A 13,881-nucleotide genomic window follows, 5' to 3' on the forward strand; every position below is an offset into this window, starting at 1 on the left:
TTTTACATTCAACTTGAAACTCTGAGATATTGTTGCTGGTAAATTTGCTTAAAAGCAAATAAAGGAGCAGCTGGCTGGAGAGGGAAAAGTTGGAAACCTTGTCAGGTCAAGAAAAAGCTTCATCTTTCAGCATGTGTGTCTCTGAATGCTAACACAGAGGGGAAAGAATTTGGGGGGAAGGGTCATACTAATTTTTAAATCACTGAGATGAAACAGGAAACATTTCTCGGTTTGTTGCTTCTTCAGCTTTCATTTTACAGTTTTTGTTATCAGTCCTGTTCTGTAAGATTGTATTTAAATGCTAATGCTGTTAGTCTTGAGCGTAAAGTAAGGAGGTATGCATGAAAGAGTATCACGATGTCTCTTGTATTGCTCAGTCCAAGTGTTCAAGTTATCTGTTCCTAGATTTCTTTCTTAAAATAGCTATAGAAAAGAACTTCACATCTTCTCAGATGCTTCTAATGTGTCACCATACAAGCTTTTCTCCTAGACTAAGCTCTTCAATTACTATGTTATGAAAACCTTGGGTGGTTTAGCATTCTAACGTTGCTTATGCCTTATTGCAAGTAGTCCTGTGGTAACTTCTGTAACATGAATAAGGATGGTTTCTGCACTTCCCTTTTGTTAATGTAGCCAGAGGATAGTTGTGATTTTCAGAGGGCCTAGTAACTATCTTCAGAACCGTTATGACCCTTGAGGCACCAGTGAATCTCAGGAAGCAGTTCAGTAGCTTCAGCTAGCTTTGATAGGGTGGGTAATTGAAGCTGTATGTATTTAGGGGAGCTCAAATTAGCACTGAGTAACCAGGCATGAAATAGTCCCTTATTTATCTAAATATGGGATGACAATGATGGGTGCATGCAGAAAACCATCTGCGTAGTGCCTCCCAACCTCTTGATGTTAGCCCCAAATATGCATTTTCACCTTTCCAAATAAAGATTCCAACTTTTTGTTAGCTTATTTTCCCTATCTTGGAAACATATTTCCTACTTGTCTTGAACCTAATGTCTATACCTTAATGCTGCTTCTGCATCCTCAGTAGTGCAATGTATCTGCTGTTTCACACTGAGTTCTTGCAAGCTGTGAGGCAGATAGGTGTAAAGCAGTATTCTTTATGCCACCTGCGGAGTCTTGGTGTGGGCTGATACCTACCACGTTGCAAAGAACAGTTCAGTGGCAGCTCCCCTTGCAGACTGTGTCAGGTAATAGTTTTGAGCATGCCTCTGTGCAATGTCTATTAATTGCCAGCCTTTTATCTCCTGGTTCATTGACTACATGTAACAGAAGATAAGGTATGTTTTCAGGCTACTTTTCCCTTCATTTAAAGCTTGAGTAAATACAGTATTCTCTGTGTGTTCCAGGAAAGGGTGCTTCATCATAATTCAATGCTGTGTTTTTATTTTTAGAGGCCTTTTGCAAGGCTTTCAAAGAAATATGTTTAATAAGTTAAACCTTTTTAAAGATTTTTGAGTCCTGTTGTTGTTTCCTGACTGCTATGTTAGTATGGTAACAGTTAAGAGTCTTGTTCCATGTGCTTCTTTAGTGGTCTTGCTGCCTTGTACTTATTGTTTCCTGTTTCTGAGAGTGATACAATGTTTGCAGTTACTTGAACTCTTTCTTACATATGTTCCTGCAATCATCACGCAGTGAAGTCATTTCCCAGATTTTTGCCCTCCTCAGATTTTTAAATCCTGAATTAGATCTCTCAGTGAAGTGTTAGCTATTAAAACATGCTTGAAAAGTGGTTTTATTTGGGTTTGGGCTTTTTTAGTGGTTATTTTTTTGTTGGTTGGTTTGTTGGTGGTTGAATATTTGGAGTTTTTTTAAATCTAAGCTTTGATTAGAGAGTAGGAGAAGTGCAGGTAGTGTTGAAGTTGAGTGTCTCTAAGACTTCATTATACTCTTTAAAGGTACTCTTTGACAGTAGCCACACATGCTGTGAACCTGAGTTACCTGTTCCCCTTAATGTAAGTTGTGATTAAGCAAGAGGGTGAGGGGAGAATTCTCTAATCTCCCCATATTCTGTCCACAATAAAAAGACAAATGCATATATTTTTGATATGTAGTCATTTAGAGACCTCAGAGAACACTTTCTTCTCTTTATTATTCTAAATTTAAAAACAAAATAAACCACCCAAAACCCCAAAACTTTATGTGTAAGCAGGCCAGAGTTGTTCCATCTCTCATAAGTTGGAGGGCAGTCTCTTTCCTATCAAAGGAACTAGCAGACTGGTCTCTCTTGAATGCAGAACTTACTTTGGCAAGTAATCTTTAACAGACCTTGCACCACCTTGCAGAGGTTCATTCTGGACAAGCAAACTGTGGATGTTGTACTTACATCTCAGTCATCTTTCCTATTCCTCTCTTCAGCGTTTGTCGAATGCTGAGTTAATTTAGTTGCTAGATACTAATTTTAACTTCTTTTTTTGGGGAGAAAAGAAAAAATGAACACTTGATTTAGATTTTTCTGACAGAGGACTCTGAAAGCATATTACAAAACAAAAAAAGTTTAGTTTCCTTTAGAAGAACATAGAACAGAAAACCATTTGCTGAATCGGTGGGGGGGAGGGGGCAGCACTATTACATTTTTATGGAAGCAAAAAAAGTATCCAGCTGTTAAGAGATCTATAAAAAAAAGGACACAGGTTAGCCACAGCTCTTAAAGTGCAGGTATGTGGGAGTCTGATTTCATCCTGTTTCTTCTAGAAGAGATGGTAGTGAAGCTAAAATGTTTGGTGCAGTCAAATCTAAGCTTTTTTTTGGGGAAAGCTTTACCGTAATTCCTGTGTTTAGTACTTCTGGGGTTAGAACAATATATAAACAAAACACATCTGAGGAGATTTTTCTTAGTTTGGTCAAAAGTTGATCTGTATATCCAGAAATGCTGAAAGAGTATAATCTCAAATTCCAAACTACTGGAAAGAATTAATCCGAGTCATAATATTTCAATGGACTTTATTCCTCACAGAAAATTTGCTGATGCTGTAATTAATGAGAAAAGATACAGGTCCTGTCTATGCATATGCTTGAGGTGAAAGCATCAGAACCAGTAGGAATAGCTAAGGAGATGGAGATTGAGCTGGCTCCTTTTTTATATAGCCTCCAAACTATATTGTTACATTCCATTGCTCATTTTGGCCAGGAAGGATGACCAAATATTGCAGCCTAAATTTCCACATTATCAGACAAATAGCAAGAAAACTCAATTGAAGTGCATTGTACCTATTTTTTGTATGTTATGGTAGTTTTTATTTTAAATATGAATAATAGCTCATGGGATCTGTATTAACTAGAGTTATTTTGAAAAACAAAAGTTGTTGACTGTTATCAGGTGTAGGATGTGTGAGATCTGGAAATACTTATAAGCAACAAAGTCAAAGCATCTGTTTGCAAATTTGCAATACAGCCATTCTTCCATGCCTGAATCATGTCTGAACTAATTTTGCTCAAAGCCAAAATAAAGTTTTCATGTTAGTTTCTGATAGAGGAGTAGTTTTCATTTCAGTTTAATTACAATTAATCTTGATCGAACTGCAACAAGAAATGAACTGTGTCTTAGGGTGACATCTTTTAAAGTGCAGCTTTAGACTGATCAAAATAAGATCAGTCTAAGATAAGGCAGTGGTTGTAGAATACATGATTAGTACTGTACCATGCACTTAAGTGAGCCCTCTTTGAAGTATCAGTGTGCACTGGAATGCCAGCACTTCAAAGAATGCTGCCTCCAAAAAAGCTGGGCTGTGTTTGGCCACCAAGGGGTTAATAAAGATGAAAGAAGAGCATACATAAACTCATACATAAACAGAACTGTTTTTAAACTGGAGGTTAATAGCACCATCATCTAAGACAGCAACACATTAAAGGTGGGCTTGTCTTTACCCTGACTTTGGTAAAGACAAGCCCGTGTCTTTACTGACTTCATAATGTGTAGAGGGAGACTGGCACATTTAAAGTAAACATTTTTTCCGGATTGCTTTTTAAATGAGGAATTCAATGCTTGTCAATGCAGAAAAGAGTCTCTGTGATACCTGAAGTTGGCATTGGTCTTCTGGTTTTGTTTTACATGCTAGTTAGATGGGAACAGATTATTTTATATGATTCAAAACAGAGGTTGGAAGGCTTGGGTGGGGAATGGTAGCTGCTGTGTCTAATGGGTGGTTGAGACAAAGACATAATACCCTAAATACTGTACAAAAGCATGCAAACAGCATTTATACCATTTTTTAAAATGCAAATCTGGGCATTACAGATCTGTCCTCCTCCTCTCCCTTTCTCTTCTCTTCGTCTCACCTGTGCATTTCTTTTCCTCATTTTTAGTTACATAATTGCTGGTGAGACTGCAGTGTTAACAGATTACTAATATACAACAGAATAAAAGCATTGAAGCCTAGCAAGCTCAGAATTATTACTGTGATTTGTTTTAGTGTGGCCACACAGATCACGGAATCATAGAATAGTTAGGGTTGGAAAGGACCTTAAGATCATCTAGTTCCAACCCCCCTGCCATGGGCAGGGACACCTCATACTAAACCATGCCACCCAAGGCCTCATCCAACCTGGCCTTGAACACCACCAGGGATGGAGCATTCACACCCTCCCTGGGCAACCCATTCCAGTGCCTCACCACCCTCACAGTAAAGAATTTCTTCCTTATATCCAATCTAAACTTCCCCTGTTTAAGTTTGAACCCATTACCCCTTGTCCTGTCACTACAGTCCCTAATTAAGAGCCCCTCCCCAGCATCCTTATAGCCCCCCTTCTGATACTAGAAGGCTGCTATGAGGTCTCCACGCAGCCTTCTCTTCTCCAGGCTGAACAGCCCCAACTTTCTCAGCCTGTCTTCATACGGGAGGTGCTCCAGTCCCCTGATCATCCTCATGGCCCTCCTCTGGACTTGTTCCAACAGTTCTATGTCCCTTTTATGTTGAAGGCACCAGAACTGCACACAATACTCCAAGTGAGGTCTCAGGAGGGCAGAGCAGAGGGGCAGGATCACCTCCTTCGACCTGCTGGTCACGCTCCTCTTGATGCAGCCCAGGATGTGGTTGGCTTTCTGGGCTGCGAGCGCACACTGAAGCCGGCTCATGTTCATTTTCTCATCGACTAACACCCCCAAGTCCTTCTCTGCAGGGCTGCTCTGAATCTCTTCTCTGCCCAACCTGTAGCTGTGCCTGGAATTGCTCCGACCCAGCTGTAGGACCTTGCACTTGGCATGGTTAAACTTCATCAGGTTGGCATCAGCCCACCTCACAAGCGTGTCGAGGTCCCTCTGGATGGCATCCCTTCCCTCCTGCGTATCAACCGAACCACACAGCTTGGTGTCATTGGCAAACTTGCTGTGGGCGCACTCAATCCCACTGTCCCATGTCACCAACAAAGGTGTTGAACAAGAGCGGTCCCAACACCCATCCCTGAGGGACACCACTCGTTACCGGTCTCCAGCCAGACACTGAGCCATTGACCACAACATTGACACAAAGCGAGCAGCCATCCAGCCAGTTCTTTACCTGCTGAGTGGTCCACCCATCAAATTGATGTCTCTCCAATTTAGAGACAAGGATGTTGTGTAGGACAGTGTCAAAGGCTTTGCACAAATCCAGGTAGATGATGTCAACTGCTCTGCCCCTGTCCATCAGTTTTGCAGCCCCATCATAGAAGGCCACCAAATTGGTCAGGCAGGATTTGCCCTTAGTGAAGCCATGCTGGCTGTCACCAACCACCTCGTTGTTTTTCATGTGCCTTAGCATGCCTTCCAGGAGAATCTGCTCCATGATTTTGCCAGGCACAGAGGTGAGACTGACTGGTCTGTAAATCCCTGGGTCATCCATTTTCCCCTTCTTGAAAATGGGGGTTATATTTCCCTTTTTCCAGTTATTGGGAACTTCACCTGACTGCCATGATTTTTCAAATATGAAGGCCAGTGGCTTAGCAACTTCATTCGCCAGCTCCTTCAGGACCCATGGATGGGTTTCATCAGGTCCCATGGACTTGTGTACAGTCAGGTTCTTAAGATGGTCTCGAACCAGATCCTCTCCTACAGTGGGCCCAAGGTCTTCATTCTTACAGTCCCTGCATCTGCCTTCCAAGACTTGGGTGGTGCGGTCAGAGCCTTTGCCATTGAAGACTGAGGCAAAGAAGTCATTAAGAACCTCAGCCTTCTCCAAATCCAGGGTAGCCAGTTCTCCTGATAGCTTCCAGAGAGGGCCCACTTTGTCTCTAGTCTGTCTTTTATTTGCAATATACCTATAGAATCTGTTCCTGTTATCCTTCACATCCCTAACCAATTTTAATTCTAAGATGCTTATATGAATGCAACTGAGGGAGGGAGAGTAGATGATCTTCAACTAGTTTTGCCTTCAAAGAAAATACAGGTAGTACGTAGCATTTCCAAAGATCTCAGTGCACTTGTCAGGAGTTAATTAATCTTTAATGCTCTGAAGTAGACACATTATCAGTGAAGTGCTGTGACATACACACATTGAGACAGAGTGTAGCTGGCCAAGTAGTATTTTAGCAGCAACTTTGACTTAATACTAGTCAAACTATTTCCTGTGTGCTTTGGTAATACAGACAAATTTTGGAATCAGATCAAGAATCTGATTTACTAAAAACCAGTCATTTTCCCTAGTGCAACAGTACTCTAATTTAGGTTTACCACATTGGAACACAAACCCTTGTGCACAGGATCTCTGCATGGAAAGCTGAACTTGGTACTGCTGCTGAGAATTGCTTGTCAAGTTACATCTTCCGTGTTTGCTTTACCATCGTTAAGCTCAGTGGTTTATTTTCAAAAATGTGTTAAGTATTTTGATTATGTCACAAACCAGTAATACACAAATTGATATGCACAAAGCGTTGTTTAGATTAGTACTTATAGACATGTAGCTAATCATAATTAGGTAATCTGGTATGACTTGGGTTTTTTTAGATCAGAGTTTGTGAAAGCTCATTACAAGAATATTGAAGGGATTCAGAAAATGCTTTACTTGTTTTCTGGAATTGCATTTTATCAAGTCAGTGGAACACACCTTGCATTTTATGATGATGTGCAAAATATAAGAGATTTCAGTTAATATTCTGGACATCCAGCTGCATGAAAATGCAGTGGATTTCAATTTGCAAGATAAAGCATTCTCTTATGTTACATGATGCCCTGCAGTCTGCTAGTGGTACTTCATCAAGATTTCTGCAGTACTTTCTAGAACTTCACCTTTTATCTTTGGATTGACAATCAAATGCAAATACAATTGCTTCTTTGTTTTTGGAGAAAAATGTTTGTGTATCTTGCAGCAGATGTCTGGCATGAGTTCTTGAAGTATTTTACATGGAAATATATGAAGTATTTACATGGAACACAAAAGTCCTCTAGATGTAGAGCAAGAAATATTCCTGAACAGCATTGCAATAATCCAGCATATTTCTTTCTTTACGATTTGGAATCACTGTTTGCATTCTATAATTGCTCTTCTATGTAATTTATTAGTAGCACCTGCTATTATGCATTTGATGAGCCATTGCAACCAAAATGCTGAACAAATTAAAACCAGAAGTTGTAGTAGGCTTGCAGTTGGTGATGGAGAAATTGCAGAGGTGCCTTCTTCGAGGTTTCCTTTCAAATCTGTACTGTTGTTACTGATGAATAAGTGTTGTTGCCACACTCTGGTTGTCTATGAAACAAATTTAGCCTAGGTGTCTGTGTCTGAGCATTTACACCTTAGAAATTGGCATCACTGATTGATTGCCTTGCTGATGTCTTAGTGGAGAGACCAAGGATTGATTAGGTTTGGAAATTGACTTACCTACTTTAACTGTACAGTCAGAGTTCCAACGAGGTGTATGTTGTCTGGAAATTTATCTTGGTATCTTCACATGGGTTCAGGATATGTGAATGAGGTATCATGCTTATGTCATGATCACCACCTGTGTTCTTGTTCTGTGGCCTGGGAACAGCCTCTGCTTCCTGACGTGCCAGTGCAGTCATTTCTAGCAGCACAAAATTCACATTGACTGATGTTTCCGATCCATGTTTAATGTATGTTATTGCCATAGAGCAGGACAAGGACTGTTTTTCTTTAAATAGTAGACTGTGAAAAGACTATAATAGCAGACTGTGTTGTTGTAACAACACATTTTTTCATGGGCATAGACCATCTAGTTTCCATCTGCTTTTAAGCTTGTTGCAATTGCTTTTTGTCAATAGGTTTTCTTGCCTTTAAGGCTAGATAGCCTTCTAGATAGAAGAGGTCATTTAGAGCTCTAGTCATCCTCTGTCTCTGCAGACAATTTCTGTGACACTGTGCTGCTTTCCTCTTTCCTTCCTTTTCTTTGTTTCTCTTTTCTGTGTTGTGTTTGTTTGTTTAGTACTTCACTAATCTAAGGGTCTGAATGGGTGCTTCTGTGGTGTGCTAAAATCCATTCTCAATTAACTGATGGCCCAAGTACAGCCTTAAGACCTCTGAGGCTATTAGGTTTACATTTTCCTAGCCATGCTGATGTTCTGACTGCTTCTTTTCTGTGGTCACAGATTTAGCAGACTGTCTTGAAATACACAGTGGATAAAGCATTACAAGAAATAATTCTTCAGTCCTCTTGTCATTACCTGGTTGTACTGCTCAGATTCAATTTAAATCTACTATAGGGGTATGAGGACCAATAGGTAATTCCCATGCCTAAAATTCCTTTGCTATAACACCATAATAAAACTAGCACACTTGTCACTATGTTTTGTTTCCAATTGTATTAATCTTTGAAACTGTTAGGAAAAATAGGTTTCTTGTTCTTGGAATGAAGTTATGTGAACATTTAAACTTTTTACCCACTGACCACAGTGACATTTTCTTTTGCATAATGCTCTCAAAGTCCTGAGAATACATGTTAGATTGGTCATTCTGTATTTTGTCTCATCTCTGTGCAACTGTAACAGTCTAGTTAGTTACATAGGAATAGAAAGGAAGGCTTTATGTCAGTTCCGAGTATGTAGCCTGATTTGGGGAACTGTTTGAAAAAGAAAATAATGGTTATGCTATTGGAGTAAAACATTTAATATCAAAGTGTTGTTTCTATTAAATCAATATTGTTACTAAGGAACTAATTAGTGTGTATCATGTTAGAGGGAGCCCTGACAAATCCATGCAAATCATATGATTTATAATTCATAAATCCCCAATCCCCTGAGAAATGTTGCTGTTGCACTTATGCTAATTAAGTACTTATGTTCATTGATTCAGTCCATATAAGCACCTTTAGTCCATATGGCAGCCTTTATTGTAAGGCCAGAAACTTCTGTTGTCAAATTTTCCCTGTAGCTGATGCTCCACATCTGCTTTCTTGGCCCCTTTACTTCATGATTCTTCAATCTGCCAGTGGTCAGTTCTGCCCAAATCAGAGCAATATTTATGTCTGTCTCCCCCTGGCTGTAGAGGTAAAGTCTGCATGCTACAGCGTTGCCTTTAGGGCATGGGACTGCAGTAGTTCATTGATCCTACTAGTAAGCTACTTGTGCTAGAGTATATATTTATTTATATATATATATATATATATATTTAGGTTTATATTGGTACTAGTATGCATTTGTCCCAGTAGCTGCTCTCAAAAATGGCTCAGTTGTAAGAATTAGGCAGCATGGGTGTTTATTTTTCACTATGTAGGTTTTTGCTAGATGTTTTTCTATGCATAGAGAATCAGGGGTTTTTAACCTCATAATACAGTGGTTTCTAGTAGTTATAAATACCTAATTACACAGTCTAGTTTTTGTTGTTTGTGAATAATCAGCACAATGGTGAAAGAGGTGGAATCCTATGCAAATTTTGTATGCCAAACTGAAAATAAAAGTAGGAGACTAAAGATATATTATGTTTCAGGACAATACTTCATGCCTGGTCATTGTTACCTATTTTTCTAATAATTTTAGCATAGTTTTGTAATGCAGTATAATTGTAATTGTTACCCAGAAGAATGGCATCACTTAATTCTATCAAAACTGTAGAAAGATAGATGAATGACAAATTAATAATTTACCATCTTTGCATAATACTGTAGCACAGTAGACTACCAGAAGGATTGATGGCAGAAGAGGTTAACAAATTTTAGCAGCTTCCATTAGCTTTCCATTGTCATATGTTTGTGTTGCAGACTGAAATAAGCTTTGTAGGAGATCTCAGTCTAGGGAACTAATTACTTGTGCCGATTGCCATACTGATGAATAGACCCTCATTGTATCATTCCCCTGAAGACGAGGAGCAGTCTGTGATTCACGACTGCATCCTGGCTGATATTTGATAATAATTTTAACAGATAAATGTAGGAAGGCAGAATGATGAAGTGCCTATCCATGCTGTAAGACTATCAAAGGCATGCACATAGCCAGCTGTGTTCTGCCTTTTTTCTATAATCACTAATGGAGAATTTTAAGTTATTAATCGACCTTTGAATAAACCCATCTCTTCCTGTGTTTTATAATTTTTCTTTGGTTAAGTATTCCAAAATAATTGGATTTTATAATCAAAGCATTTGAATTTTGGCATGATTGCAGCACAGACAAAGTGTGAAATAAGATACTGGGGCATTTGATTCCAATACTTCAGTATTTTTCTGAAAGTAAGAAATCAGGAAGATGAAGAATAGCACTACCTTTTCTTTGGTGTTAGCAAAAGGCATAGAATTTTAATGAAGGTAGATGCAAAGACACTCTCCATTTTTATAAAATGATTTTCAGTCACAATTTTTTGTCTCTACAAATTGTGTTGGGGAGTAGGGCTATGCAAATAATTCTGGCTTTTGTTACCATGTTTGAAACCTTGATTTACCTTAAGTAAAATGCATTTCTGTCTTTAGACCTCAAAACTAAGAATGCAGATACCAAGTATTTTTAACATCATGATCTGAAAATTAGTTGTTCCTATTCATTTGTCAGTGTTGACAGGTATACTTTCTATTAGCTCCTGGACCAGAAATGGAATATATATATATGCATTTTCATCTACTTTTTTAATACTTCCTATGTTAACAAACAAAATAAGTGTTGTTTTTTTTTTTTAATTTGGGCATACATGTTTTCAGGCTATCATAGCTATTCTGTGCTTCAGGCATTTTCTGTTTATTTACTATACCTGAAATTGGCATTTTTTGGTACATTCTCTAGGCTAAAATACTGTTTTACAGTGGCATTCATTCATGATCATCTAACAAGATAGTAACTGGCACTTATATATGACCATATTAAAAAGATCTACGTATATTTGGAGAGTATAATGGAAAATAATGAATTTGATATAACCTTTTCTAGGAGTAATTTTTTAGAAGTATGCCTTCAATATAGCAATTATTACACATCATAACATGTAGTTTTTAATTAAATGTAAAAACACAACTACATAAACCAGAAATCCAATCTGATTTGCTCGAAAATAGATTGCTGTTTCACTCTCCTGGAATGGTTTATTTAAAAACAGTAAATGGAAAAGAAATGCATTTTCTTGTGTTGTTCTAAGCCTCAGGGGCTAAATGTAATGAATATTTTAAGAGATTATTTTAATTAAATTCCTGCACATCTAAACAGAGTAATATTTTATTATCACATACATAACCATGTAACTGAGGTATTCATTAAAGTTAACACTTTCTGGACCAAGAATTCATGGCATGATTTACTGACCTTGTGCAAAAAGGCACAAATTAGGAAGAAAAATGAAGGGGGACAGACTTTGATTAATATAGGTAATGCTATACCATATTTATAATAGCCTTTTCCCTATTCTGGTTTATAAATGCAGTCACTGAGAAAGGTGCCCTGCTGAGGCTGAAATGAGGCTGAAATCGGAGCACATGCCACTAGAGTGTGGGGAAACTGATCACACTGTCAGCAATTCATTTCAAAATGATGTATTTAGTGCTCATTTCACCTTCCAAGAAAAAAGGGAAAGGAGTTCCTTAGACTGGAAGGTGATATTGTTATTTTCAAGGACATACCTAAGTAAAAGATTGCAGAAAGGGGGGAGGTTAAAAAGAAAAAAGGGAAAAGCAGCGCAAACAAGGAGAGCTTTATGCAGAAATTCAGTGCTACCATGCTGTTTGATAATTGCTAACATATGTGGCCCCTCTGTTTCATTGTAGTCGTCCTCGTGAGTTCTGGCGCCTTGACTACTGGGAAGATGACTTGCGGCGCCGGCGACGATTTGTGCGTAACCCCCTTGGATCGACACATCCTGAAGCGACACTAAAAGCAGCCGGAGAACATGGTCAGTGCAAAATCTGCTTCTCGCCAATAGCAGCAGGTTACAGTATGTGGCAGTAAAGACCAGACCTTCATTCCTGTAAGATGCTAGAAAATTGTCCCAAACACCAAAGGCTTTTGTCATTGCGTTGCAGGCACGTTCAATACAAAGATAAACTGACCATTACTTCATGTAAGCAATGTTGGTATTTGATAAGCCTCTTCATTATATCTTAGTTGAGCTGACACATTGTGCATACTTTGCATACAATAATTACAAAGATAGTTCTCGCTAAGCAGAAGAAAAGCGGATGCAATTTTGCCATTAATCACGGACAAGCTTTCTTGTAGTAAATTATCTCTTTATACTTTAGTAACTTCAGAAAACAATCTTTCCTGTTCAAAAATCTACAGCAGTTTTTTCAGTTAGCCTTAGCACGTATCTGTGGATCGTTACAGATACATTAAAAGAAAAATAACACTTCTGAAGCTGAACTGTATTCACACCTTTATTCAAGTCCTCAAGTTTTTTTGCAAGAATTTGATATGTAAGAAATAACAAGAAATGCTGAAACATGGGAGTATTGCTCAAGCAGCAAATGGTAATGAGGATTTCTACCTGGTGATATAAAAAAAGATGATTGCATTTTTTATCCTTTTTTTCCCCCATTTTATTATCAGGGATCACTCAACTACATGCTGCTATGTCTGTTCTAGAGAAATGTATTTATAAAACTAATATAATAATCAGTTCAAGAATTCTGTAAGAAACCAAAAAGATAAGCAAAAAACCACCCGAAGCTAATGAACTTTGGGGTTTAGTCTAGAATTGTCTGGCTTTGTGACCTAATGAAGATGCATCAATAAGGAAGAAAAATCTTTCTTACATTTAAAAATAATTTGCTTATAATTAAAACTGAGTACCCTTCACCTTGAAGGTACATGTCATGGAGGAGAATAATTTAAATCTAAGTCTTTTTTCTTTTTTAGCCTGTGATTTATTGCATACACATACATATATGTGGTGGCATAAACTTAATGCTAATTTAAAATTATTCAGACTGTTGTATGAATATAGAAGAACATCACTGTTGTAAAGTTAGTTTCCGTCAGGCATCTTAACCTCTTGCACTCAGCCTTAAAGAGCCATTTCTGGGAGAAAATGTCTACAATATGTCAGCTGATATAATGCCAAATGTGACATCAGTCCTCTAAAATAAATGACCATACAGAGAATAGTCAATAAAGTGATCTGAAAGCAATGTTTGGAGAGCCCTACATCTTTGACTATAGAAAGAGGAACAAGATGTAGAATTAATTAACCCATTTTTTTGCTTTGGGTCTTGTTGTTCTTAAGACTGTGTGTTGTTTCTATGCTGTGGACTTTAAGGGCACAAGGTTTCCTTCTGTCTAATACTCCATGGATAAACAACAACTGCCCCCCTTCTAATATTATGTGTACTTCAAGTTGAATAGATCTCATCACAGTTTTATATATTCTACTCATATTTTTGTATTTAAGCTTTATGCTGTTTATCAAAATACTGAAAAGTATCTATTTACTGCAAAATATTTACAGCTCCTATTTATATTTGTGCAACTAATTCTTCTGTAAGTAAGCACACACTTATTCATCTTTCATACTATTTATTCATCTTTCACACTAATGT

The 13,881-nt window shown here is 38.0% G+C and overlaps 1 protein-coding gene across 4 annotated transcripts in view; it reads left to right on the forward strand.

Annotated features, from left to right (window-relative positions):
• LRBA (LPS responsive beige-like anchor protein) overlaps window positions 1-13,881 on the forward strand; it is a gene marked incomplete at its 5' end in the record, with an annotated part of 401,371 nt that overhangs the window by 197,249 nt on the left and 190,241 nt on the right. For all 4 annotated transcript variants that reach the window (XM_080629345.1, XM_080629347.1, XM_080629346.1 and 1 more), the window contains one exon: window positions 12,112-12,236. In XM_080629345.1, coding sequence (XP_080485471.1) covers window positions 12,112-12,236 — 125 coding nt within the window. The remainder of the gene's footprint in view (window positions 1-12,111; window positions 12,237-13,881) is intronic.

This window comes from Psittacula echo (assembly GCF_963264785.1).
Source record: "Psittacula echo genome assembly, chromosome: 1".
NCBI classification, from domain to species: Eukaryota; Metazoa; Chordata; class Aves; order Psittaciformes; family Psittacidae; genus Psittacula; species Psittacula echo.